This window comes from Ixodes scapularis, unplaced genomic scaffold, assembly GCF_016920785.2.
Source record: "Ixodes scapularis isolate PalLabHiFi unplaced genomic scaffold, ASM1692078v2 PGA_scaffold6__148_contigs__length_123643588, whole genome shotgun sequence".
Classification (NCBI taxonomy): Eukaryota; Metazoa; Arthropoda; class Arachnida; order Ixodida; family Ixodidae; genus Ixodes; species Ixodes scapularis.
In genome coordinates, this window is record NW_024609881.1 from 51983338 (window position 1) to 52006317 (window position 22980).

The 22980-nt window shown below is 45.7% G+C and overlaps 1 protein-coding gene across 1 annotated transcript; it reads right to left on the reverse strand.

The window, feature by feature from the left end:
- Positions 1-13853: 13853 nt before the first annotated feature.
- Positions 13854-15005, reverse strand: LOC8050911 (prostaglandin reductase 3-like). Its single transcript, XM_002434956.5, has one exon. The coding sequence runs from the start codon at positions 14970-14972 to the stop codon at positions 13926-13928; it is 1047 nt and encodes a 348-aa protein (XP_002435001.3). The 5' UTR covers positions 14973-15005; the 3' UTR covers positions 13854-13925.
- Positions 15006-22980: the final 7975 nt, after the last annotated feature.

A 22980-nucleotide genomic window follows, 5' to 3' on the forward strand; every position in this document is an offset into this window, starting at 1 on the left:
TCTTACTGCAGCCGACGCTACAATCCAATGAAGCAGCTTCAAAAGTGCGTTGTCCCGGCGCTTATTTTTATGGCTTACTATTATCGGTATAACCCAATCGCGAAGGCAAAAACTTTAGAGATATCGGTGTTTTCGCAATGCGTGACTTATGCAGTCGGTTATAACAAACGCTCAACCTCCAGGAGCGCCGTGTTGATGTACTTTTGTTGCCGTTTGGTCGGCTCGTTCGGGTCAGAACTAAAGGTTAAGGGAGTAGAGGTAGAAGCGTTGAAGCCGGATGCCGGCTTTAACCAAATTAAGATTCCGTTTCGGGTAATGTTTGCAAGTTAAACAGATGGGCTAGCCAGATTTTGACTTTGTTTTCACCACGTTAGAGCCAACCTGAAACAGGGCCGAAAACTATTCGGGACAAATGAAATAGGGTCAATACGCGAGAGGCCGAACTGCTTCAGATCTAGCTTTCATCCTTGGGCAGCCGTTTAAGTGGATAATTAGCGTAACCCTGAATGATTAAAACTGCATTTTAAGGAGCTTTAGTTATGCCAGGGTGTGTCGTGAAAAAAGTATTATACACCCCCTCTGAACGGCCACCAGTCTCAGATTCGATCATCTGGAACACAAACATCGTCGCGGACAAATATCTTTTCGCTGTACTTGAACGCAAAATCATAACTCCTCAAGCTAAGATATTGAGCGACATGAACAGTAATGTAGATGGTTGAACGTGTTGGTTATTAATTTACGATCTGGGAGCTGGCTTGCGCTTCTTTCACCCACCACCCTCCCTCTCTACCTCCCCGACGCCTCCCGTCGAGCTTCAGGAGGCGAAGTCGAGCCAGTAAACGTTTTGTTGAAAGTCGAAAGCCTGTCTTGTCTCTTTGTCTTAAATGTCCCTCTTTCCTTATCGTAAATTAACAGTATATATGTCTCTCTCTCTATATATATAAATATATGGATTATGGGTGTTTTTATTTTCAATCATGTTTTATGTTAGATTTATTTTTGGACTTGAATGTTAGTGCAACCAGCGAACGAGGAAAACTCATTGGCTATCTTCTCCTTGCCGTTTAACCTTTTGTGCAAAGACTATGCGTGTATTTTTTTTTATGTTTTCGTTTTTGTGTTATACCACAGCTATATGGTTATTCGAAGTCCTTCAGAGTTTATTTCCATAAATAATCGACCAATCAGCTTTGGGATCTCGACACTGCACGGGTCCCTCGGCGTAAACTGAATTGCCTGATTTCCAAAGGAGAGCTACAAACAGAGTCCAAGGTGTGGCAGATTTTTTTTCTAGATGATTTCCCAGGAGAGAGAGAGAGACGTTCGTTATAATAAGCTAAGTCTAACGATTGGGGTTATCTTGTTCAATAAATTTATTTACAGCTCAAGCCATTAGCTAATGCAAATGGTGTTTTATACTGTGTCCTTACAGCCGTACATCAGCGGCGGTACAGAACACGTAGAAAACAAGATCTCTTTGAGTGCATTAATAATACAAAACAAGCAAGCTTTTGAGATTTTGTTTGAGCTACGCGAAGCCATGTTTTTTCCTATGCTTTTTTGTTGTCGCTGAGTATCTAAGTTATAAATATCAACCTTCTTTTATTGTTTGGAAAGTTGCGGGCTTTCGTAATCAAGTTATGCCGTCAAAAACGCTCAAGAAGACAGCATAAACCACACAGTACTATCGTCTTTGTTTTCAAACTGCGTGATATTTATAAGTTCTTTGCATTAGCCGAAAACAACCATACCTGTTGCGTTTTCTCATAGAAGTCACTTTACTAATACTATGAACCATTTAGCTTCCATACACACGCTAAAAGAAATGCAATTAGTATTAACACTGATCTGGCAATTAAACTCTTGACATTTATATAAACTGCTTAGAGTTGCAGAAATAGCATTTTGCGTTCACCTTTGATTTGTGCTGCTGAAAGGGGGAATTGAATGTGAACCAGTAATATATAAGGAGAAATTACAAAAAAAAAAAAAAAATCTGAGGATACCTAAGCACTTTTTATGAGTAGTGAATGCGAAAACATGAATGTCGTTCTTCCGCTTCCTTAGTCCGTCTGCGATGTACTGGCGTGGACGGCCACCTTTGCTACTGCTGAGTTTGCGGCTGGCGGCCAAGCGCGCGCTCCCGAGAAAGCGGCCGTCAGTGGCTATCTAAAAGACGTTTTGCTCAGCCAATAAAAAACTAGCGTTTCATTCGCGTTATTTTTACTTTATTTTTCCGGTTACAGACGCCGCCGGCTTCCCTCCATGGTGTCGTGAATTCCTTCGCATTAATAAGATATTTGTAATTTAGAACATAAAAAAAAAATAGCGGAACTCGTGGCACTTTTTTTTTTTCTTTAGTGACGTTGTAATAGGCGGTCCTTGCTAAAGCTTTCTTGCACACGAACGTCGCAACATCCGGAAAAGTGCTACATCCGACGTCCTCGGCATGAATAAATAGCGGGAATTCGGTCTCGACGATTCAAATATTTTATGAGGGTGTTCGCCGCATTTAAGCTTGCGCGGAACACGCACACACACAAACGTACTCGTGTTGTCCTGAGAGATTTCGGCGCTCTTCACGTGGAGGTGAAAGTTAGCACTTCGACGGAAGGAAAGCGAAGTGGAATGCTCTCAACTCCTGCTACATTATGGAGGGAACCAAACGTGGCCGAATTCGGAACGTGAGCACCGTAATCCTTTTTCGGTATCGTCTTCATGCAGCTTTTGGAAAATAAGAAGAAAGCAAAAAATTACAAGCTGCCTTTTGACTTTCGAGACAGGCTGAAATTTGAACTAAAGACTCCTCGTGGGTTCTAGAAATTTCAAGTCATACACCCTTCCTGCACTGATCATACCCATGAAAAGTGTTGAGTCACTGGGGTGTGCACGTATGCGCAGAGTTGTCGTTCTTTTTTTTTTTTTTGTTTTGTTTTTGCCAAGTGGTTTATGGAAGGATTACGATTTGAAGGGATGCTCCTAAACAAATTCCAAAGGTCGTTTTGGCGCTCGCCAGAAGCTTGTTTCTGTAGCACTCGTCTTCAACTGCAATCAGGACGAAGAGAGTTGCTAAACTGTACTTAATACCAGGATGAGAACTGAAGAGAGACCCTTCAGTTTTCCCGTCTCCAGCGCGTGCTTTAAATTTTCAGTAACGCTTCGGTGCCTCATGAACCTCAAGCATGCAGAACGGGCAGCCAAAGCATGACCAAAGGCAACGAGTGAATGTTTGCCACCTGGCGTCCGAAAATGACGTTCTGGCGCGCTCATTCGCTTTCTGGCTTTAGTCATTGTGAAGCAGAGACGACTCCCGACCTCTATTTCGTGTTACTAGTTGCGTGCAGTGCATGGGAGGGCAACAGGCAAGGGTAAAAAATGCCCGCACTAGGAAGGCTGGGAAGGAGGAGAGAAACCTCCTCATTTCTCTAGCTTTCCTAGTCCTCTCCCTTTCTATCCTTGCTCTCCGTTGCACTCCTTCTCGTTCTTCCTCTTTTCGTCTGGTGTTGCCTTTGCCCGCGCTGCATACAACTGGGGGCACGGAGTATGCGTCCGCATTAACCAAAATCTTATCGACCACTATCTGAATTATCCACCCGGAAGCGGCATCAAGGTGGATACGTAACATTCTTCGTCGCGAAGCACGACGGAATTGTCGCTGCTGTGGAACAGGTGCTCCTCGTGAAGGCTGTCAAGCAACTTCGGCTTCTCCGGCTATCGCACCTCGTTCCGTCAAAATGTCTCGTTCGTCCAGTTGGGGTATCCGTACGATGCCAGACGCAAGTCTCGGACGCGTGTGATCACTGCGTTTTCAAATGCGGTCCCTCGATTTTCATCTGATGACGTTATAGAAGCGTCATACTGTTGGCTGCGTGATCCTCGGGATAACACAGCGAAGGATGCCGACCGGAAAGAGACGCCTGTTCTGACGTTGGTCGCAGTGGAGTCAGATTAGTGAGCGGAATCTAAAGCAGACATGTGATGGGACGTCTACTACCGAAAACCTTGTGTCCACTCGTCACTTCTGCCAGGAGGCCTACGACCAACTACAAGGGATGCGATAATCCGACAGCATGAGACGCCGGTTGCTCTAACGCAAATTGTTGCCACATTGGAACCACTTCCGATGGACAATAAACGGAACTGCCATTAGAGAGTTTTAGGGGATTGTGTTTTCACACCCGATACGGTACGATGAGCACTCCGGTACGAACTACAGATATTCGAGCCTTCTGCAGTAGCGCATGTGTAGTGCGCACCGGAGCGCCCATCGTACCGCATCCTATCTGCAAACACCGTTCCCTAAAACTCTATACTAGAGAGTTTTAGGGAACCGCGTAATTCAATACGGTTCGATGAGCCCTCCGTTACGAACTGCGCGCATGGGAGTCGTCTGAGGTTCCGCTTGCGTATTTCATACCGAACGGTCAATGGTACCGTATCGGATGTGCAAAAGCAGTTCCCTAAAACTCCCTAATAAATAGTTTTAGGGAAGTGCCTTTGCGCATCCGATACGGTACAATGGGCGCACCGGTACGAACTGCGCAAATGCGAGTCATCTGGGGTTGCGAATGCGCAGTTCCCACCGGAGGGACCATCGTACCGTATCGGACGTGCGAAAACGGTTCCCTAAAATTCCCTGCAGACACATTCCAAACACCGAAAACATGGTCACTGTGGCTCTGGGGAGATTGCGTGCTGCATGACGAATTTAGGCCCGTTCTCTGAAAGCGCCAGGAAATACACACTACATAAATTCGTAGACGGAACTAAACTGCAGAGTTAGTTTTTACCTCTTCCAATCCCCGGTCAGAGAAGACACGCTATGCAGAAGAATAGAGTATCAATACCATCGATATTTTAGTTGTTTTAATAACTAGCACTAGATCCAGCTTCTCGAGGAACTTCACCTTGCTTGACTCTTGTTCTTAGATCCTGAAAACATCTAGAAGGAAAGACATTACATTTAAAATCCCTTTCTCCTTATGAGAGAGAAATATCTATCCTATTTCTGGTGAGAAACTCCCGGACGCACTAGAGTCGGGTAAGGACGCAAGAAAAGCAGTTGAAGAAAGGAAGAGAAGGAGAGTGGGTTTCGATTTTTAGCTAGAAACAAACAAGTTTGTGCCGCGAGCCTTCAGAACGCTCATACACGGAAGTGCATTTTGTTTCTCAGACGAGTTTATTTTCATACATACAATTTCAAATCTGATAAACAGCGCGATCACTCCACTCTGCAGGACCGGTGGCAAAGCTCTCAGCTCTACCTACGCTTCGTCGTGCAGTTTCACGTACAGCTTCCAGCAGCGATCACAGAAGCCGGTACTCCCCTTCGCGAGGCGCCACTCAAGGAATGTAACGTCCGGAATGTAACGTCACTCCTCTTCTTGCACGAAAGCTTCCCCTACCTCTCCCATGCCAGTCTAACCAACCAAATCAATCGCATCGAAAAAGCAGGTTACCCGCGTGACCTCATTGCAACCACCTTAAATGCCTTAATCTCAAGCTTCCCCCAACCGCAAAAAGCGACCCCGGCAAAAATTAATAAAAACAAAATTGCGGTCACGCCGTATCACCGCAGCACTTCACACCGCCTCAGGGCAGTCGCCAAAAGGTGCGACGTCGATGTCGTATTTTCGTGCCATTTTAAGCGGGGTTCTAAGTGCCGTCATGTTAATTAAAACCCGCCCTCCCAGTCAGGATGTACAAAAAAGCACGGTACTAGCTTCGTTCACTGTGAGGTGGGGAACGTTTACACTATACCATTGTCTTGTGGCGCGGAATATACTTGCCAGACAGGGCGCTCCGTGAATGGATAGAGATGTCGGTGGGAGGGACAGGGAGGCACAACACCCAATTTCCATCAAGAACAGGGCTTGCTCCTAATGTCGCCCTAGGTTCACTTAGGCAAGTATCTTAGGTTCAAACCGAGGTCCCTACGGCCGTGAGGTAATTAAGGCCTAAGCGATAATGCACAGATCCTGAAATGTCTCGGCGCCTTCGCTTGCTCTTTCCATAAAGGAGGCAGCCTGCCACCGCCCGCAGTTGCTGGCATTGACTAGAACCCCGCGGGCCTGGGTCGTCCCGTGACGTCGCTCCAGGCGGATTCGCTTCTTTCCAGCTTTCCTTCCCGCCTTTCGTCTTCAGCGCTAGTTATTTTCCTGTCATTTTCTCGCCATTTTCCACCCCCTACCACCCCTCACCTTTCCTTGTTCCCGCTTTTCGCCCTCCTCCTCTCCGTCTGGGTATCCTGGGCCGGGTGCCGGCGCTTAATACATCTATTTGTGAGGAAAGTCAAAAGATGTGCTGTTTTCTCCTTCCCTATGTCTATCCTTTCGGTTTAAATTAACTTCATCAACGCGCTCACGTCAAACTACATCCAACTACAGTCTTTTTGCACTCTATTTGGGATAATGGTTTGCGACATTTTATTTGTAGAGTACGATGCGCTCTTTGTACATTTAGATGTGGCATGTTAATACGCATCAATATGTATAAATCGATCAGTGCTACCAGGAAAAGTTTTACCTTGGTTCACCCCAACATAACGTGTGTGGTGTACAATGTCCTCCACTAGCGTGACGCCGCGGTCAAGGCTCTTTTGTGTAAAGTCCTGCACACAGTTGAGAGACCCGAACTTTTATCTCAAATACTTTTTATATACAAATCTCAGGTCCCGTTTTTTTTTTTTCTTTTTTGGTAGAAACCGACAGGTCCGGCCGTGGTGAATGAACCGGGATTCATTTAGAAATAATGAAGGCGAAGTGTGTAGGGACCCGAAGCGTTTCTAAAAACACGCACAGCTTCTAATTTTAGACCCCTACTGCCGACCATCTCCTTAGCCCAGTAACATGCTTCTTTCATAGTTTTCTTTTGTCTGTTTTTCTTTCGCTGTTTTTTTTTTTTTTAATTCCTTGCTTTTGGGAAGTTTTCAGAAAGGATTCCTTAGGATTCCATTGACACAAACTTAATTAAGTTTAAATTTGTATCGAGAGCTCTAGATGATTTCCCCGACAAAGACACTTTTGTCGGTAACTGTATTCTGCAATTGAAAAAAAATGTCGCATTAGTGATTTTATAATCGTCGACATCGAAACAAAGGAACCAGTTAGGTTTTGCTCTTTGACGCTTGTTATTGCTGAAGTATTTAACATAATTAAAGCGGGCATCAAGAACATTCCAAAGTTCAATTTTAAAGTAAACGTTATACTACAATGGAAGTGAAATGCTGCACCTTAAATTTAACACTTCAAGAGCAACCCGTCCTGACGGCATTCCTGCTTTGGTTCTTAAAACCGCGCTTCAATACTGCCATGTTTCCGACAGGTTATCTTTACTTTGAGTTTATTCGAGTATAAACTTCCCAATGATTGGAAGGCGGAGCTAGTTCTTCTTTAGACAAGCGGTAGAAAAGATGGCGCCAGTAATTATCGGCCCATCTCATTGACCTATATGGTATGTAAATTTTTTGAGCACGTAGGTTCTAGTGGTGTTGTTGCACGTCTAGTGGCGTATAGTTGCTTCAGCAATGGTCAATACGGTTTTCGGTACTGTGCATCATGCACATCATTGATGGCTGAATTTCATCGTGACATTGAACTTGAAATTGAGCCCGGCAAAGAGGTTGACTGTGTTTTTTCTAGATATGTGCAAGGCTTTTGATAAAATGGATCACTGTCTGTTACTGAAGAAGTTTTGTTTTGAATATTGATCCTGATGTTTTTTTTTCTGGATTGGCCACAACTTTTCTTTGGCAAAACTCCTAATTGAGTTTCTAATGTATTTTTGTACAAAGTGCATTATAAGCTTTATTGAAACTCACTTGTACTTTTTATAAGAGTTGTGATAGAAAACACCTTGTAATTTTGAATGGTCATTTATGAAATACTTTGACCACTACATCTGGAGCTCCGTGAGGCTTAGTCTTGAGTCCGTTTTTTTTTTTTGTTTTTTTTCTGGTGCATATAAATGATGTTCGTTTAAATATTTCTTTGCGTCTTAAACTATTTGCAGACGATGTTGTTCTTTCCAGAACAATCAATAATGATAAACCTTTTTTAAAAACTTCGATTTGATATAAACCAAGTATCAAACTGGTGCAGTGACTGCCGCACGAAACTGAATGCAAGTAAATATAAAAAGGTAAGTGTTTCAAGATAAACAAGTTTACAGAAGACATGCGCTACATTATTAACAACGACCAGATTAACATAATTAATTCAATTCGTTATCTCAATGTTACTTTTTCAAGTCACTTGTCATGAAACAATCTGCCAGTGCGATTGCAAAGAAGCAAACGGCATGTTGGGATTCTTCTTTTGGAATTTCCAGCCCTGCCCTTCAAAACTAATTGAAAGACTGGGTTTTGTTTTTCTTCAGAAGTTCAGTCTTTGAGTATGCGTGCAAAGCCTGGTTCCCAAGAACAAAATGTCTCCCCGATAAACCAGAACGAGTGTAAAGTCGCTGCGCAAGAATTGATCGGTTTTGTGGGAAGCATGAGGTTCCCTCTATCCCTATCCAGGCCTAGCTTCAAGCAGGCCGTGGGAGTCGTCGTCACCAATGGCCTCGGCCTCCCGGATACAAGGAACCACGAGGCCGAATTCCCCGAAGGGGCCGGCTCTTCCTTGCCCATTTTGGTGAACGCGCCTTCGGCACACCCTTGAGAGTTATAATTAGGGTATGTATTTTCCGGTTTTAACCGAAAAACACCGATAAACATCCGTCGGTGACGAAAATACAAAATCGGTTAAAACCGAAAAGCACCGGTGGTTGGATATTTTCGCCTTGGTTAAAACCGAAAAACACCGGTTGTTGCACGTTTCCGACCTAGCGAAACCCTCTCCCCGTAGAGGTTCGTCAAACGTGTTATCTCGTGGATCCTGCATTCTTGCAGCTTGCACGTGGCGTCAGTTCGCCCTCCTTTCTGGGGGCAAAAGCGTCCAGTTAACGCAGTGGAAGCTAAGCTCTCACACGCCTTACCCCCATTGTGTCGCCCCTGGCTCCCTTTTATGGAAAAATTAACGCAGTGGAGGGTACGCTTTCACGTGCCCTTTCTCCATTGTGTCTGGGCAAGTAATGTCGGTGCAAGCCATGTATTCAGAGGTTGCTGTGGTTCCTGGAAGACACTGCCAACATCCGTGTCGTACGGGGCTACTGACCTTTCAGAACTGAGATGCGTTCCTTGTTATCTGTTTAGTTTCCATGGGCTTTTGGGGAAAATGGAAAAAGGGTTTTGTTGGCGGGGGAGTTTTTCGGCTGTATATAAGAGGACCGTTCTGTAAAAAAATTTACAGACGTGTTTGAGAAAGCGCGTCCGTCCCGCGTCTGCGAGTTTTCTCAACGTGAGACTTGCTTCCCTTCGTCGTCACGCGAAGTAGAAGGCCACCAGGATGGGAAGTAAGCGGAAAGCTCAGGATGACTGCGCTACAGATTTCATGGATGAATCGTCGTTCTGGTTCCGCGTGCCAATTTTTAATCCGTGCATAAACGTGGAGCTGCCAGAGGGATTTGTGCCTTATGAAAGTATCTATCGGCTGGTACTCCGACTCGAGAGCTAGCTGACTGACTTAGAATCAGTTTTTTTGTTACCGCCAGTATGATGTGACTAGCACCGTTGATCCAGTGTTATTTAGGAAACTTCATTTACCTGACTGGCCACTACTGTCCCAAGCCTCGCTGGAGATTTTGGGATTTCCTGTGTCCAGCATAAATGTGGAGCGTCCGTTTTCAAAATTACGGGTTGTGAACCGCAAGGAAGGTGCTGCCATGACGGATGCAAGCCTCTTGAAGTATGCTTGCATCTACTATAATAACCAGGTGTGCGAAATATACGCTTCCTTGAGAAGTGTATGAAATATGTGAATAAAATTGGATCTCTCTGTTTGTGATCAATCACATTTTTTTCCACCGATAATCACCGATTTTAGCCACGTCGTGAAATGTTCCACCGAAATACACCGGTGTTTCGAAAATAAATGAACACCGAAAAACATCCGCCGATTTTTCTCACAAATAAACACCGGAAAGTACACACCCTAGTTATAATGGATGCGACTTCTAGCGGCCTCGCCGGGTGCGTCCATTCTCCGAGGCTACATAAGCTGGCCCCGACGGAGTGCCAGGGGCTCTCGTCGGCGGAGGCCCTGGCTCTACTGAGCTCGGTTTTTCTTTGTAGGCCTCCGACTTTCCGTGAATCTGCCTAATGCGGCAGCGCGGTAAACCGACCGGGTGATACTGACAATTGAGCCAGCACCCAGACTTTTCATGTCTAAGAGCGAAGCGTGTTGGCATTTCAGTCAATAAACACGTCTTTATCCGAACCCAAGGGACCTTCTGGGTTTCTAAGTGGTACTCCCACAAAGGGGAATCCCACAGTGTCCAAGCGTGTGAAAGTAGAGAGACGCCGCGCTTATGCGTGCCAAGGAAGCTTTGATCACGCCATGAAACTGGCGAAACTTGCTTTCGACGAGTTCTGCATTTTTCTGCGGCGCTGCCATAAATATTTTTACGTGTTCTCAACGCCAAGTCTCACCGTTTTCACAAAGATGTAGGAAACTTCTTGCAGATGACGATGAGCGAGTTGAATATGTGTCTTCATCTCCCTACGACAGCCCCGGAAACGCTCCAAAAATGCGATTTTGCTGCATACAAGATGATTATCCGGTGACCGCGCTCGCGCTGCAGCGACCGAACGGGGATGCGCGATGCAGGAAATTGGCACATAAAACAGTGCACTACATGTTTATTTAAATTTTCTCTTACTGTTAAGATATTTTCCACTTGCATTGTCAACACTAATTCTTGTCTTCCGTAAACTATAGAGTACAAGAAACAAACATTTCTTAAGGGACTCCTCCATCGAGGAGTTCCTAACGAAATGTTTCCAGTGGCAGAACACGGATGCCGTGCGCAGTTAAATCCATGTACTTGAGCGTTCGGACAAAAATACAGTTTACTGGCCACAGTACAAAAATATTATTTGTTGCTAGCTGCGGTTTTACATTCAGCACTTGCAGTGCAATTAAAAAAAAAAAGGTTTCACCGAAGGCTTCGATCATTGGCATTTATATCACACTTTAGGCACATCCTGCCCTCTCTAGAGAAAAATCTAATAGGTATAATAATTTTTTTTGCACTATAAACGCATGTGATAATAAGATTGCACAAGAGAATACAATTACCTTCTGAAAGATATAAAAACGATGTAAGACTATTGAAAGATGTATGCGCTTATAAGATCTTTTTTCTTCATTTGCGTTTATTGGACAAAAATATTTATGATACATATAAGCGTTTTTACTGGGGCTGGGTGCAAACAATATATTGACATATAAAAGGAATCGGCAACGAGAAAATAATTAAATAGTCGTCCAGTCGTTTTCGGGTAACTATAATGACATACTTATAGAAAAGAAAAACGGACCGCAAATATTCTGAACAAAAGCAAAACGTCTCGCAAAGAAAAAAAAACATTGTACCTGGACACATTTTTGGTCACTAGAGGAAACCACAATCTCACTCAGTGCATATTGCAGTCACAGTTGCGGAGCAGTACGCGAAAATAATTATCTCCCGTCACGTAAAATAAAAAACCTTAGCACCATTTGTCCTAGAAAGGAATGGTTTCATCTTATACCGCCATTACGTACAAATCGGAAAAAAAATGGTACGAGGAGAGAGCTCCTAGCTCGAACTCCAAATGCAATCAACGGAAACTCTACGCAGCCTCTGCAGGTTGCGGCGCGGTCCGCACAGCACTTCCAAATCTACCAAATTTGTCAACCCGAACTAAAAACAAACAAACAGCTGTAGCCTACGTAAACATAGCTAAGCCCCTACACTATCCCACAGCTTAACTAACTTTTCGTTATCCCTATTGTGAAACAAGAAAACCTATTGAATTCTATCTGGATTCCAGGTTTTTCTGAAATTATTCCGTTCCCTGCAATCGGATATCAGTTTTCCAGAAAAAAAGTCATGTTATGTTTTAAATTCCATAATACAGATTGCGAAAGTTTTTATTGGGTTTTGAGGTAGGATACCCGTACCAATCTCCGGTTTACTCCTCACCCTCTCGGTCACTGCACTCTATAGTTGATTGCTGCACCGGTAGTGCTGGATGGCACACCGACGATATACCTCGCAAACTGGGCTGTTCATTAAACATTCAAGAAAAAAGGTTCGGGTGCGGTGGCCCAGTCACACTGCCAGATTTCGGCGCATTTGTCGAAGTTGACAACAAAACCCGTTTCCTATGAAAGAATTAAACAATAATCACTCCCTCGCGCAAGCTGCCTTGGTCAACACAAAAACAGCAAGTTCGTCCGCATATGAAACAAATTTTATTTCGCAAAAGTGGAGACTAAATTGATCACAATGCAAGACAAGCACAGAGCTAAACTCACTTCTGCAACGCGTCACCTAATAAAGTCATACGTGTTGAAAATCCGCACATATTAGTCTCGCGCAGCGCTCGCTCAATGGAAAAATTTGCGTTAATGCCGAGTTGTCCCAACGGCGTGTCCGTTAGAGTAACTCTCCTACCGAACATTGAGGTGTGTACACCCACGCGCGAGCGCGACAATCCGCCGCAATCGGCGCCTGCAAAATCACTGTTCTCTGGTGAAGCCAAGAAAAACTATTCCGTTTACCTTTGGAGTTGAAAAATCACGAAATACCCGAAAGAGAATAGAATGAAAAGTTGCAGATCTAAATAATCTACGTTTGTATTTAAGTATGTCGCAGACCTCCAGCGCCCTGCTAACACCTTATGGGTCCTCTACGCCAAATAATAAACAAACGCGCCCCAAGGTTATCTGCCCGAATTGCCTAGCTCTTTCCTTTGTTCGGAATTTGAGGCACTACTGTGACAGAGGCTGACGAAAATACAATATAGTGAAGCCTAACTCTTACACTTGTTTAGGTATTGGAGACCAAAGGAGCTAGATGGCCACCAAAGTTCAGCGCAGGGGGGCAGACATGGGCCCGCGGGTGCCAAAGAGAAGATAGAAAAACGAGGCAGAGCTTGGGCGGCTAGCTCAAGGACAGGAGTCTCGCACAAAACGGCAAATGGATGAGGCACTACCTTCCCATCGTCCAAATGTGAGACAGAGAATCCCTCCATACCTTGCGTTCTGTGATATTTCTTGTGGCGTTCTGAAGTGAGGCTTGATCGGAAATCCTATGAAGCACGCACCGACAACTAGTATTATTACTTCTTTTTTATTTGCGGGACCATCATTTGCGCAGAAAGTTCGCTTTTCCAATTCATGCACATTCACCATAGGTATTAGTTTTCTTAAAATATTCCAAACACAGTGAATACTAAATAGAGGATATAAAACAATCAAGCTGGATCAACCACCACAAGCGCAGAATATCTTGATTAGTCTCGCAGGCATGAATTAAAAAAACACTGCAGCTCTAATATTCAATGAAGTATACTGCATATAATTTTAGTACCAGTGGGCTTCCTTTCTTGCGTGCGTGTTTATATATGTGCGTCCGGTACTAGAGGGTTTCACCGAATTCCAAGAGAAACAACTGCCATAGGTGTAATCATTGCGAGAAAAATAGAGATATGCCCTAATTTCAAGAGCTCACAAAACGTATACTGTCTGCCGTTTATACCTTTCAGCAGACGAGCACACGCTTCTTTTCAGAGAGGTTACTGACCTTAATACCGCTTGCACAGTCGCTTGTGAAGAAACAATTAAGTCAAATAAAAGTTTAAACTTAAATCGCATCACGCTGTATAGATGTAGATAACGCATACATTCGTGAAAATACTTCAGTATGAAAAATTTCGATTGCACTTCTCATTTTCCATAATATATTTTTGGCCACACCCAAAAAATACCTGAGTTGTTCGCTGAACTGCTGCAGATTCTAAAAAGGACAAAGTTCCATAGCAGGGGTTCCAAAGCCTAGGCTGATTCGTCTATCTTCACGACAACCTTGCCCACGCTCTTTCCGGAGTGAAGATACTCGACACCTCGAACGCAGCCGTCCAGGCCTTTAAACTCGCCTCCGTCTGCGTTGAGCCCGAAGTCCACCTTCGGAACGATCGTGCCATCCTGCAGCATTGTCTGTAGCCTCGCCACATACTTTGAAAACAGATGAGTGTATTGTGGAAGAAAAAATCCGCTCAAACTGGCTGAACGAATCAGCAGCTTTTGAGGCAGGTCCGTGAGGTCTACATCAGGGAAGGCCTTGTCGCTACCCTGGAACCCAGTAATGGCACCCACCACCACGAGTCTTCCCTTGATGCTCAGACGCTCCAGGAGGACTTCGAACGTCTTGCCTCCGATGGTCTCCCAGACTACGTCCACACCATTCGGGTAGCACTTGTCCAGCTCAGCGCCTAGGTCTTGCGTCCTGTAATTGATGACTTTGTCGCAGCCGATGCTCTTTAGGTACAATTCTTTCTCTTGCGAGGAACAAGTGCCGATGACATGGCATTTTGCACCCTTGGCCCACTGCACAGCGAGGTGACCTAGTCCGCCGGCGGCTGCGGTTATCAAGACTGCTTCACCACCTTTTATCCTGCCTTGCTCGTCCAAGCCTATCGCAGCCGTCAATCCGCTTATTAGAAGCGGTATAACTTCGGGCACTGCTCGTGGAATTGGAAACACCTCCGACGCTGGAATGCGTTGATACTCGGAGAAAGCCCCAAACCCTGGGATGTTGATGGTTGCCACCGCACTGCCGATGCTCAGATGCTTGACTCCGTCGCCGACGGCTACCACTTCTGCCACAGATTCGATGCCGACGCTGAAAGGAGGTTTCTCATTCCAGCACCTTGTTGCTGTGGTGTTCACGTCCGAGGCGTTTATACCGGCGTACTTGGTCTTCAGGAAAACTTCATCGCGCTCCAGTTCGGGCATTGGCTCTATAATCACGGACACGGCTTCTCTGAAGCTGGGAGTAGCGCTGACGCAAGCAAGTTTCTTGTACTCTTTCGGAAGACTCATTGGGAGCGCTCTTGCTTTTACCACGTCTACCAAACTTTCTCTACGTGCTGTGAAAATATATTGAGTTGAGGAAACAGCGTAAGGCGGCGGCCCGAAGCACGGCAGCAGCAAAAAAAAGAACAAGCTTTCTAGATCTTGTCCGCCGCCCAGCAGAACTGTCCGCAACCCACTGCGAGCCACGTAACTCTGCAGGCAAGGCGAACGGTGCTCATGCGAAACCACGGATTCGCCGTTGTGGAGAGAGTTGCGATGGAGGAAGACCGGTTCCACGAAACATCTTTATTGACGACTGCAGCGGCGACGCAGCGGAGATATAAAAATAACGCGTTCACGTGTCAGCTTCACGCACGGTTGCGCAAAGGGAAAAATAAAGCAACGTTGGAGGCGGACCGTGAACAATGTAATGGCGACGAGGTCATACAAAGGTAGAAAGACGTAATCATTGCTAGCTGCGGTACAGCCTTTCCCCTTATGATGAGGCACGGCGGAGGCTACGAGCTATCCCAGCCAATCCCACACCCAGTCACTGTCACTTGACTACTGGGAGAGGAGTAACGACCCGCAAAGACCGTAGTCATACTTTCACACAGCTGGATTTACTGGGATGGTTCGTAAACTATAGTGCTTTATCTACTCGTGTATGATACACGCACTGCTGGTGAACCAAGTCCCGCTCGTTTACCTTCCGGCATACCTGACACATATATAGCAAAATATTGCTCTGGAAGTAGAAAACACTCGGCGAATAATAATATCAGGATAAAAAGCGATTCTTCCCGCAAATGCAGTCTGCGCACGCAGCCGCACTGCATGAAGACGCTATCTTTGCTCCTTAGGTCACACCGTCTCTTCTGCTGTTCGTGATGATTGCCTATCCAAGCGTGGAACGGAAAGTAGTTCCAAGTTTTGTTGATAGGCAGTGCTTCTTTACTCGAGCAAATGAATAGAAAATACAACGCTTTATATTACGAAACACATAAAAACAAATTGGCAGCGAGCTTTACCTTCAAAGTGTTTAAGAAATAGTTATTTTATTTTACGAGAAGACTATCTACAGTCTTGTAGAATATAAATCAAGTCACGTCGTGTCACGTGACATCAAGTTTCCCTCTAAATTTAGCGGGGAAACTACAGTGGTGTATGGTTAACCTGACGTCAGGTAACATGACATAAATTTTCCCGCAAAATTTAGCGGAAAAATTTATTTGGCGTATGGGTCACGTGACATCAGATCACGTGACATCAATATCCCCCCCAAACTTGGCGGGGCAACTGAATTGGTGCGTAGGTTATGTTACGTGACTTTTTCCGCTAAATTTAGCGGGGAAATTGAACTCGTGTACAGCTCACATCCCATCGATTGCCCCGCTAAATGTTTGCTGGAAGTCCAGAAGCGGACGGACGGACAGAGAAATGTTCGGGTGGGGGGAGAAGCGTTCTAAACCATTTCATGATTTAAAATCTTCGGCAGTGAACTGGGCTTGGAGACAAGCGCAAATTAAATTTGTGAATGAAGCCTTTCTTTAGATACGTCTAAAATTTGTAGTCACTTTCAGCCTAAGGAACGCAGGCCACGGCGAGTTCGGAGCATCTTAATGTCACTTGGCAGCCAACGACAATAGCCGATAGGAACTCCGAAGAAACCAATGACAGGGCATGAAAGCGTGAGCACAATAGGCCCTACCATGCGTTCCTCAAGCGGTCAGTGACTGCAGACGACACGTTTCCGACACTGATAATGCACCTACTCGCTGTTCAATGTTGGCGCTACTCGCAACGTTTTGTTTCTTCGGTTAATCTGGCATCGCTCAAAGGAGATCATAGAACAAGGGCGATCACCATACATCGGAAATTATGTAGCAAATGTGAGGTCTATACTTTAGTAGAGAGTAGAAACAATAAACGCGGCTTACCATAGCAAAACTTGCGGTATATAATGTCCCGTACCACGGTGATACCGCCTAACACGGGACAACGTGCTTACTCAAAATTTTAAATGATCTTTGTAAAAAAAATTTCTAAAGATTATTGAAGCAATATTGATAGGCAATAAATTCCATTCCTCAGCTGTATATCACAATACAAAACATTACTTGCATTTGTCGTACTATACATATAGCTAATATCGTGTTAATGCGATGAAATGTTTATCTGGCAAAAAAAAATAAAAAAATCGACGTCAACGAGTTTTTTTTTTTTTTTAAACCTGGTGTGCCGGCTCAAAATCTCTGCTAAATTCCCGAGCGCATGGAGAGCCGCTGGCGGTCTGTGGCCGGCTCTAGGATATCCACCGTCCCGATAACAGAAAAAAAACCTTCCTTGACAGATGTTTTTTTTTAATCAATATTTACGCCGTTATACCTAGACTTGGGAAGTAATTCGTTACTTTTTAAAGTAATTTTTAGGTGCCAAGTTACTTTTTGGCGGCAGTTATTTCTAGTGTAATTTCGTTACAAAAGATTGGTAAAGTATTACCTTATTTCCACGTTACTTTTTTTTTTTAACTCGAACATAATAAAAAAAAACTGGAGCAATATGAGCGCGCGATTCAGACGCATAGATATAGCAAGTTCAAACAATTTAAATAAAAACCATCGCGAAGAGGTGAGTAACAGAAAAAAAAAACTAATTTTTGTCTGAACGGTAACCAGAACAACTAGAAAGACATGAAAATACTATGTGAAAAGCAAAGATCAAGAAAACAATGCCGAGTAGTCCTAGCGCCTTTCCATCGCCTTACATCGCATATTTCTTCTGAGAAACCACGTCTTCGTGTTTATTTATTTTTTTACTTTTACAGCACACGAAAGGCCCGTTTCTAATGGGAGCTTTCGCAGATCGGTTTCTTACCTCCGCATCTCCTAGCCGTGGTAGATGCTGCTACTGAGCGTGCGCACCGCTAGCTTGGTCTGCAGAATTCCAGGGATCATTTCCGGTCGCTGTAAGCTAGCGGGATGGCAGGTGGCGGACGAGGACTACCATAATGCGGCTGTATGATAAATAAAAAGTAATGTTGTAGAACATTTTTGAAAGCATCAAAGTTGTTTCTATTGTTTTTCTAGATAAGCATACTGGAAAAGTATAACGTTAAAGTAATTTGTAACGCAACGAGTAAAGTAATCCGTTACTTCTCAGGGAAAGAAATTTGTAAGTGTAATCCATTACATTTAGGGCTTGGTGATTTGTAATTGCAATTCATGACATGTTTGAAGTAACGGGCAAAAGTCTGGTTGTACGCCATTTAGAGGGGGGGGGGGTGGGAATGTTGCCCCTTTATGGGTCATGCTCGGTGCTTGGCTAGCTAGCACTTTTCTTCAGCTCTCATTGATTGGAGAAAAGATTGACCTGTGATATTAGTAAAATTGTTTCGCCATGCCGTAATAGTATTTTTACGACCACTTTTTTATGTTTGACAAGCAAACTGCATCAATAAAGTCAATATTTGTTTTTGTTACACATCACAAGATCGTCTTTTCATTTTTAGTTTGAGACGACAACAAACATGAGAGCCGGCACTTTTGGCGAGCGTTTGACACACTGGTGCATTGTTGAGCTCCCCTGCTCTTAGGTTTTTAGGTGTGAGAGTAATTTCGCGTTCACCGAGGTGTTTAGTGGAAGTTATTCTGAACCGACTAAGTTTGCACCAAGATATCCCTTTAAAGTACACGCCTTTGAAAGTGCGGTGTTGGTGCTTGTTTTCGTAGCGCGACGGGCTTAAGCATTGGGTCCGACGTCAACTACTTTGCTCGATCTAGCTTGATTTGTTCGTTAGCACCTTTAAATGCTGAATTAATGTGTCGCTTTCCGTGACACCTGCTAAGGTACTCTGAGCATCATGCAATGGTTGTGTTTGCGACCAGGGTTTCAGCAGTAAAAGGTAACGTACCCAAGTAAGAATTTGCGAGCCATTTGGCTGAAAGAAATCGGGTGTTCAGCTCGCGTCCGGTTTGTTCAGGACGTGTTTCCTTTATTTTGCTTCGGAAGGCACATGATTTTGAAATGTTTTAGCACTTCACCTGGTTTTCTAAAGTCAATATTTTTAGGTCGTGTTTTAATGAATCGTCATGCAGCTAGCCCAACTTTATCGGCTACGCTATGCAAGAAAACAACAACAAAACAGCTGAAATGACTGCATATTCACTTTGTTAATTTCATTTGTTTATTTCGGTTTCTTTTTACCGCACATCCACAAACACTGGCAGACGCTTGTACTAGACGGTGGCTCGCGAATGAAGGAACGCTATGCGGGACGCAAGTTCGTCTGCTTCTTTTGAGAGGTTTGCGGTGACGTCAGAAAGATGCCGAGCTCTGAATGGCTCTGATTGAAGGACAGTGAGTAGACCTCAAGGCAGCTTGCTTTGACGTCTACCCACTATCCTTCAATCAGAGCCATTTAGAGCTCGGCGTCTTTCTGACGTCACCATAACCTCTGCAAGAGAAACAGACGATCTTGAGCTCCGCGTAACGCCGTTTCATGGTCGCGTCTGGCGATCGTCGGAGACGGGTTTAGACGGGGTGGAAATAGCAGACGGACGCAAGCGACGGCGGACGCGGACGCGCCCCTTTCATGGCCGCCTCTTACGGGAGTTCTATTGTTGGTTGTAGATTGCGTACTAAGAGCACACGACGCCGTATACGCTGCCGCGTGCCTGCCCGCAAGACTAAAGCGTGACCCGCGTGGAACGTTGTTGTGCGCGATTCGCGCGCGTCGGCGGCGACGGGGTGCCATTTCTTTCGTACGCGCGCGCGCTCGGTTTCGTCGACGTGCCTGTTCCCCCCCCCCCCCCCCCCTGCCCCCTCCCCCGGCCCCCCCCCCCCCCCCCCCCCCCCCGTCGGAGGGTCAGAAAAACAAAAACGCCCGCATGGCGCCGACGTCAGAAGTAGGCGTCTGCTATCACCATTGAAATCCGTGTAAACAGTCACGTCATTTTAAGGCGTCCGCTTTTCACGCCTTGTGCAATCATTGTGGCTCTGTTTCTTGGAAATACTTCGCTGGGCATCATGGTGTGCAAGACTGCGTTCAATGTAGTGTTCACTTCCTTTCTGTTTCTTTCGCAAAAATGCTCCAAAAGTCGAAAGACGTGGTAATTATATTACAGACAGACTTGACATAACATAAAAATACAATTTCATGAAAGTTTCGCCTACAATGTGAGAGCATCTTCGTTAAGTACATCAGCAATGTATATCTAGACACAGTCCTATGTATTAGGGGGGGGGGGGGGGGGGGAAGGGGGGCTCATGATGTCTTCTGCTTTCTAATGAACCACGATTCTAGCAGTTTTTAACGACTGTGCCTCTTCTCCTTCGCCGAGGTCGTTGTGGCCGCGAAGTAAAAAAAAAAAAAAAAAGAAATAACTCATTGTCTAAGTGTAGTTTACTAGATGGTCCACCAGCTCAGTTTTCAGGCGCGTCGCGCGTGCTATGCCTAGATGACGTCACGCTTGTGTTCTTTAAATGTGTTGCCCCACAGGACGCACCGAGGTGGCCAATCTTGCATCTGCGCCTGCTTCAGCACATGCATGCTTCGAAGCAAAAGCAACCTTTTCCTCCGCTCCATAAAGAGGCTGCCGCGAGTTGCAAATCACTGGAAAAATCCCAGGCAAAACTGCGAACGAGTCAATGTTAGAACGAGCCAGCTTACTACAGGGTGAAACAAGGAGACGCCAGGCTCTTTAAATCGACCGGAAAATTCGGTTTCTTAACCTATCGCACTACGACTTTGTGCAGCGTTACCAACAGATGGTGCATTTTTTTGTTTTTTTTTGTAAAATTTGCAAAAAGCGAACTTACCTGAGGAAAAAGTAAAGAAAGAAAAAGACCTAGCTCCTATGGAAACGCAGCGACGCCACCGGTCTGCAAACAACACGGCGCCGTTTCGCACGGGAGACAAGAGATGGCGCAAGCGGTCGCGACGCCAACTGCCGCCAGCGAACAAGCAGACGACGCAGATGCGGCCTTTTTGCAGACAAGGAACTGCAGTTCCTTGCTGTTACCGCGCCTGTCTTTTTTGTTTCCGCGACTGCCGCCGCCTGCGGAACGCCCGCCACTTTTGAGTCGAAAAGATCGCCTGCTAGAAAGGCCTGCTCTCGGCGCCGTATGCTCGATCGTTGGCGGCGTTTGTTGCGCCATCTCTTGTCTCCCGTGCGAAACGACACCGTGTTGTTTGCAGACCGGTGGCGTCGCTGCGTTTCTATAGGAGCTAAGCCTTTTTCTTTCTTTACTTTTTCCTCAGGTAAGTTCGCTCTTCGCAATTTTTTCAAAAAAGAAATGCAACATCTGTGGGCAACGCTGCACAAAGTCGTAGCGCGATAGGTTAAGAAACCGAATTTTGCGGTCGATTTGAAGAGCCTGGCGTTTCGTTGTTTTACCCTGTAGAATACTCAGTTGTGAAACTGCCGTAACAGCCTACAATAGAAAGTGACTCCGGTCAGTGCACGAGAACTAAACAAACGCGATCTCAACGCCGCCATTTCTCCCGCAGCTGCCGCTTGGAGAACTGAACGGCTGCACCCATCGTTGGCGACGCTAAAGTATAGCATTTGATACCGTCCGCTGTTACTGTTAACTGTCTGCTAGCGCCACCTGCACCGCCTTCTAAAATGGTGTAGGAAGGACAGCAGTGGATTCTTTGTGGGATATTAAATACCAATGGTGCTGTGAGCTGTCATCAAGTTCGGATGTCTTGTTCTCGCGCTCTGCCCTCGTAACAATTGGTGGCGAGGAAGAGAAGAAAAAAGAATGACAACGTTCGGCCGGATTGAAGCCTTCGGGGGGGGGGGGGGGGGGGGGGGGGGTTTGGCGGGGGCGACGAGTGGCCTGCCTACGGGGAACGACTTCATGAATTTTCCAACGCCAACGACGTCGCTGCTGCGAAAAATTATTCGAGTTTCTTGAGCTGCTGCGGCCAAAGGACGTACAACTTACTTCGTAACCCGGTGAAGCCCCTGACTCCGCAGGACAAGTCACTCACCGAGACTTTACTCGGGAAGCATCACGCTTTTACACCTTCAGCCGTAGTTCAGCGTTTCCAATTCAAGACCAGGGTACCTTCCGAAGCGGAATCTGTAGTAGCCAATAAGCGCCTAGGGCGTAGTGACGTCACTGTATGCCTTATCGATATGTAGTTATCGGCAAGCCAGCCGAGACAAGCAGAATAAACGTGTCAGCACGTACGACTGCTCGCCTGCCTGACTTAGTCATAACAAGTGGCGACGAAGATGGGACGACAAAACTCGACGCACAGGGGCGCTTCCTTCCACGGACGAAGCTTCAGCGATGGCAAAGATGTGGGAATTTGACGCCTTCCTGGAAGATGGGGACGAAGACTTCAATTCCTACGTGGAAAGGTTCGGGCACTACTACTGCCCGGTAGCCAAGGTGGAAGGCGAGGCACTTAAGCAGTCGGCGTTTATCACAGCCACCGGGAAAAAATCCTACAAGACGCTAAAAGAGCTTCCTCTACCTGCGAAACCGGAAGAGACGACGTACGCAGATTTCGTAAAGGTACTCAGCGACCACTACAAGCCGACAAGCCAGATCATAGCGGAACGCTTCAAGTTCAACCGCCGGTACCAGTTGGAAGGAGAGGCAGTCGCTAAGTTTGCGGTGGAGTTGAAGCACATGGCCACAAGGTGCGAGTTTGGAATATTTCTCGTCGACACACTGCGAGACCGTTTTGTCGTAGGGGTGCGGAGCCCGGCCATCCAAACTGGACTACTAAAAAAAAAAAAAAAAACTCACATTCCACTTGGCGTGTGGTTTTGCAAAGGGTGTCTAGCTGCCGAACGAGGATCGCGGGGGTTTCAGCCAACCTCAGCGTCGGACCCTCACATGCACGCTATGAAGAAAGCCAGCGGACGGCCAGCTTCGGTAAGTGAAACGTCAAGCGCACCTAAGAAGAAATGCACTCAATGTGGCGAAGACCATGACGCAGCTTCGTACGGTTTCCGGAGGGCAAAGTGCTATCCGTGCAAGCGGTTCGGGCACCTGGCGCGAGAATGCCGAG

Coding starts and splice junctions, on each gene's coding strand:
- LOC8050911 (XM_002434956.5), bottom strand. CDS start 14,972: ATGAGTCTTCCGAAAGAGTACAAGAAACTTGCTTGCGTCAGCGCTACT.